General features: G+C 47.7%; 1 protein-coding gene across 1 annotated transcript in view; it reads right to left on the reverse strand.

Annotated features, from left to right (window-relative positions):
* Positions 1–218: 218 nt before the first annotated feature.
* The window catches only part of Slc35e3 (solute carrier family 35 member E3), a 17,381-nt gene continuing 11,310 nt past the window's right edge, over positions 219–6,289 (reverse strand). Inside the window, exon 4 of the mRNA XM_026784627.1 lies at positions 219–1,005. Within this exon, the coding sequence (XP_026640428.1) occupies positions 775–1,005 (231 nt within the window). The 3' untranslated portion in view covers positions 219–774. The remainder of the gene's footprint in view (positions 1,006–6,289) is intronic.

Here is a 6,289-nt window from a genome sequence, read left to right on the forward strand (position 1 = left end):
TTTTCTATCAGCTTGCTACTGAAAGAGCAGGGCTTTCAGAGCCGTGGTTTGTTTTATGACCATGTCTATGACAGTTTGCTTTCTATGAATATTTCAGTTCTACAATGAAATAATAAAAGCAGATAAAGGCCAGGTATGGTGGCAGAGGCAAGCAGACCTCTATGAGTTCAAAGCCAGTTTGGGCTATATAGAAAAAGAATTCCAGACCAGTCAGGGCTACATTTGAGATCCTGCCTCAAATCTACTATCATTGTCCAAATGATAAAGAAAATAAACCACTTTTTAATTTAAATTCTGACTCCATGTCTCCGATGGTGGTGTTTGTCTGGCAAGTACAAGGCTCTGGGCTCAGCCTCCTGAGCTGCACACAGTGGGAAAACCATGTTAGCGGGCAGGAGTCCTCTGTAAGCACAGATGAGCCAGGGCACGTCTGCAGCACAGGAACCCAACTTTCCTGTACTTCAGTTGGTAGAATGGACCATCCTACACGCAGTCTGTGTCATTCTTTGTAGGCGCCGGAGTCTGAGCCCAGGGTCTTCTGCATGCGAGGCAAACGCTGTACTGCTGAGTGGCAGCTCCAGCTTCAGAAAGTCTTTGAAGAGAAGCGCAAACCATTTTGGTTTTAGAAAATTAAATCGATGAAAAGTACTACCAGTCGTCACATTTTGAAGAAAATCCTCCTGTAAGTCACTGGGGGAGCGTTGCACGGCTGCTTTTCCACTGAGTTACACACTTCTCGTCTTTTTGGTACAGCCTTCTTTTCTCCGCCAAAGCTCAGGGCCGTTGGACCAGTTTACTCTTACTTCCTTCCTGTTCGCTGAGTTTAAGGTGGGTATAGGTGAGGATGCCGAACAGCGTACATAAGATGCCGAGTCCCTGGTTAACCGACAGCGGGTCCTTAAATAAAACGTATCCTCCGCACAGGGTGATGCAGAACTTGAAGTGTCCGAACATGTTATAGCTGAGGTGTTCAGATAAGGAGACAAAGAAGCAATCAGCCAGGTGTTAGGGTCACACAGGTGTGCGTTAACAGCATACACATGACAAAGGCTACCTGTGGCTGGAAAGAACTTCATGTAATATGGACTCAACAATCGCCAGGCATCTAAAGAACAGACACTTAGGTGACGTGCTGGGTCAATCAGACTTTCTTCAGGCATGGTTTTAGCAATTTACAGCTAGATTTGAAAAATTATGTGTGTGTGTCTGTGTGTGTGAGAGAGGGTGTGTGGGTTATGTCTGTGCATGTGAGCTTGATGCCCACGGAGGCCAGAAGAGGATGTTGGATTCCCTGGAGCTGGAGTTAAAGGCAGTTTGGCCACCTGGTGTGAGTGGCGGGTGTGCCCTTAACTGCTGAGCTCTCTCTCTAGCCCCAACACTGTTTATTCTTCCAGGTTGGACATAAACTACATAAACACACACTCCAAAGTGAAGGGAGACTGCCTCAAGTGTTCCTGATGACCTCTACACAGAGGTGACACCAGGGAGGAAGGATGGCAGAGGGGGGTACAGAGCCGTCTGCAGAGCGGCTTGTGGCTATTCTATGGAATGGCATTCCTAATACACCGTCTCTGGCAATGAGCTGAGATGGGCCAGGTGACAGGGAGTTGATGCAATGAAAACTTGAGGTATGCCTAAGATTAGGAGGGCAAGGGAGAGAGGGGCAGAGAGGGAGCAAGACCAGCACCAGCCAGGCACTCTGTCGGGAGTTCTTCCAGAAGCACCTCTCTCACCTCCCCCATTTTAACAACTCTGGAGGCCCAGAGATTCTACTGATTAAAAAAAAAATACTTTATTTATGTACTCATGTGTGAGTGTGCATACATGCCAAGGCACATGTATGGAGCTCAGAGGACAACTTATGGAGCTACGATGTGGCCCCTTGAGCCCAGGTGGCCAGGCCCATGGAAGGTTCACCTGCTGAGTCATCTCACCCACTGACTGCAATAGCCAAGGGACACAGCTCAGGCGCCGGGAGTCTAAACAAAGGCGGACTTATTTAGCTCCAAAGTTCAGGTTATAATCTAAGATACCGCCAGCAATTCATTACTGGGCTAAAGTTGTTTCCCAAGTCATTGTTCATATTTAAAAAAAAAAAAAATAAACCCACACCTACACACACCCCCCCCTCAGAAATCATTCTCCTGATACATTTTACACATAATTATTTTCCTATCTAGACTAATATTGTATTGCTCTATGGACGTACCCTGCAAACCTATGTGTTTCCTAGAAACAGCACAGAGGCAGCTCCCATTCTGTGCCTCTGTTTCCCTGCCTATTAAATGGTAGGTTGATCCGTGCCTACCTTATGTGGTTGATATGGATCAGTACCTGTGAAGCACGTACCATCAAGTCAACCATGAGTTGTCAAGACGGCTCGCCCATGTCCAACAGGACAGCCCAGCACTGTGGATGTTACTGCCCCTAATTTCCTTGCTTCTACCCTCTTGCCCCCCTCTCTTTGCAGTGATGGAGACAACGAGCTGACTGAGCCTAAGCCTATGTCCCTCAGTTAGAGGGGACCTCAGTGGAACCAACGAGCTCCCACCACACTTGGCTCACAGGAAGTGGTGAGCCTTGGCCGAGGCCTGGCTCTGCCTGACCTCCACATTGCAGGCTACTTAGTTCCAAAACAGCGCAGCGGGACGTGGTGATGCAGGCTTGGAATCCGGGCTCTCAGGAGGCTGAGGAGCGCTGGAGATCAAGGTCATCCTCAGCTATGTGGTAAATCTAAGACCAGCCTGGGCGGGCTACAGGAGACTGTTCCGCGAAACGTGGGCAGCTCCCAGGAGATCTGGAGGCTATGGCCGGAATGGCATCACAATGTCACACCTTATCTCAATTCTGTGCTATCTTCAAATATACTGCTTCTAGTGTGTTAGCTTCAAATACTCCCAGCCCTGCTAGGCAGCTCACGGCCTGTCAAAGCCATTTAAGGAAAGGGAAGGCAAATTTAATGACGCTCTTTGGTGTCTCTTTTTAGGAAATGAAAACAAAGAGCGCAAGCTCCAGTTCTGTCTGCTCCAGGCAGGCTTCGCCTTGCTCCAGTGCTCTTGTCAAACTGCCAGTAGCCTCGCCTCGCTAGGTCTGGGACCAACTGCCGATCTCCCTCAAACCCGGCTCAGCAGCACCTGACACAGTGCCCCCTCCCCTCCAATGCTCCTCTTCAGCTCCTCTACCTAGTTCCTGTCCCCTCTGTGAACTCGGAAGGCGCAGGCAGTGTCCAGGATTCAGTCCTTGCATCTTTTCTCTGACCGCTTTGCCGGGCAGTCTGTCTCCGCTCACATCCCATCTTGACGCTGACTCAGGACTATCCCCGAGGCCTGCCCTGACCCCGGCACCTCAGTCCTCCGCCTCAGACGGCCACACGCACAGCACCCAGCCTCACTTCCTGCTTCGCATTCTCCACACTCAAGTGTTCAGGAACCCTGCTGCTGGTTCCTGGAAATGTGTCCAGAAGCCCGGCACCTCTCACCATTTCCTCTGTCGCTATAAAGAGTCATTTATACATGTGTGTGTCACTCAGACGAGGGTATCAGATCCCCTAGAGCTGAACTCAGAGGTCATGGGTGCCCAGAACTGATTCGGATCCTGTGGCTAAAGAGCAAGCGCTCTGAGCCGCTGGGCCACCTCTGCAGCCCACAAGCTGGTATTTATGAATTAGAAACTGCGGTGGCTTCCTGATAGTCTCCCTTCTTCTCACCTCTTCAGGTCCAATTTTTTTCCATCACGTGAGCAATGGCTACAGACATTTTTGACAGCTGGAGTGGGGCCTGGGGTGCTCCTGGCACCTAGAGGCACAGACATGCCATGCCGCTATCCATCTTGCAAGGATAGCATAGGTGCCCAAACTAAGCAGTGCTCGGCACCGCGGGGATCCACAGTGGATGTGAGAGCGTTGCCACCTCGGCTCCCGGCTCCAGTGGCTTCTCACCTCATACACTCACAGCTCTTCCCCGGAAGCTCCACTTGACCCAGCTCTCCCTGCTTCTCAGCCCACTCCCGGTTTTCTGTGTTCACCCTGCACAGCTGCCCTTCTCAGGCCCTTCACCTGGTGCTGCCACTGTCTAAACGCTCTTCCCGTGTGACAGCACAATCTTGTTTCTTCAAAAGCCACCTCCCTGAGGTCACCTGAGTAGCCTACCTAAAACTCCAATCTGGGTCCCAAGCATTACATGCCCACTTCCTGCTTTATTTTTTTCCCTGTGGCACTCAACACTACCATCCTACATATTCATATTTATTCTTCTTCATGTTGGCAGTCTGGCTTCCTCACTAGAATTTAAGTCTGTAAAGGAAGAGATTTTTCATCGCTTTGGTTCGCTACAGTACCATGAGTGTTAATACATAATATATAGTATACACACATACAGTATATGGCCTGTATAAAGATTCATTAAATTAAGTAATGGTCTGTAGTGTTTAGTCAATAAATACTAGTTGAATTAATGCTTTTGTTTGTTCTTGTTTGTTAATTTAATGTATATGACTATTTTTCCTGCATGTAAGTCTCTGTACCAAGTAAGTGACTGGTACCCTTGGAAACCAGAAGAGGGCACTGGGGCTTGAGAGATGGCTCAGTGGTTAAGGGCATTGCCTGCTCTTCCAAAGGTCCTGAGTTCAATTCCCGGCAACCACAGGGTGGCTTACAACCATCTGTAACGGGGTCTGGTGCCCTCTTCTGACCTGCAGGCATACACGTAGACAGAACATTGTATACATAATAAATACATATTTGTTTTAAAAAAGAAGAGGGCACTGAATCCCCTGGAACTGGAGTTACAGACAGTTATGAGCTATGGTGCTGGGGGCTGAACTTGGGTCCTCTAGAAGAGCATCAAGTAAGTGCTCTTAACCACAGACCCAACTCTGAAGCCCTGAATGAATGCTTTTAATGAAGGCACATTCTCGCAGGCCTTGATTTGATGACATGAGGCAGAGCTTGCGGGATAAACCGGGCAGGGCACGTCTCAGCATGCAGTCTCGTTTCTTACTCTGTAATGGGGGAACGGGCTCAGGACTCTGCTCAGTCTGGCAAACACTCCACCGTGGAGCCATAATCCCTTTCCCTTCACTGTGTGTCAACTTATTTCCCCTCTGTGGCTCTTTTCCTTGTCTGTAAAATGACAGACTCTCCCTTCACAGAGCTCTGATGAGAACTAAAGGATCTGTTCACACAACAGTAGCCAGCACAAGATACATATTAAGCTCTGGGTTTTTGAAAAGAGATTATAATCGTTGTTACTTATTAATATTTGGCAAACAGGCTATTTGTATTTCTGATATCTCAGTATTTACTCTCTTATATAAATCAGCATACTTTTCTCTTCCCCAGCTTTATAAATGAGATCTCAGTATATATAGCCCAGGCTGGCTTCAAACACATGGCAATCCTTCTGCCTCAGCCTTCTATGCCCTGGGCTTACAGGTATGACCCATCATCACACCCAGCCTTAAGTCAGTATACTCTTAATAAAATGTCACCAAACTACCTCTTTTACATGAGGAAATCCATTATTCACATTTGCTTACAGGAGGGCAAAGTGAAACGCAGAGACAGGCAGGATGGCAGGCAGGATGTGAGAATTGGCAGTGGAAGTTGACCTTCAACATAGAACTTCATTTTTTAAAAAGAAATTTGGAATATTAAGAACACCTGTTTCTAATAACTACAGACCCACTCCAATCAGATGCCAGGGCATGGGATTACTGTCCGCTACCTAAGCTGATCACCTTTCTTCATCACCACAGAACCTGAGAACTGACTCATTCCTAAGGCTGACCACCTTCCTTCATCACCATAGAACCTGAGAACTGACTCAATCCTAAGTCTCTACTCAATGACTCAGTCAATAAATGTCACATTAATAAATATCATCCATTACTGCAAGTCATGGTGCTAAGTCAGCTTTTATAGGAGGAAAGGTCACTACTACTTAAGAAAATTCAGAAGCAAACTCATCCTCAGTTAATAAATTTCATAAACACTAGTGTGGAAAGACATTCTTAAAAGACTAAGGGGCTATAGCAATGTCCAGGCAGGTAAGACCTCCAACAGCTCCCTAGAGAGCCTGGGTTGAATTCTCAGCACCATCTGTAACACAGTCCCAGGGAATCCGATGCCTTCTCTGGGCTTCAGTGCATCAGGCGTGCATGGGTGCACAGGCATCTATGCAGAAGAACACCCGCACTAATGAAATATAACAATAAAAAAGGTTAGAATAACCAGCCTACTTAACAAAGGCCATGTAACAACGTAGCACACAGGAAACAAAGAGCACACACA

This window comes from Microtus ochrogaster, chromosome 24 (assembly GCF_000317375.1).
Source record: "Microtus ochrogaster isolate Prairie Vole_2 chromosome 24, MicOch1.0, whole genome shotgun sequence".
Taxonomy (NCBI): Eukaryota; Metazoa; Chordata; class Mammalia; order Rodentia; family Cricetidae; genus Microtus; species Microtus ochrogaster.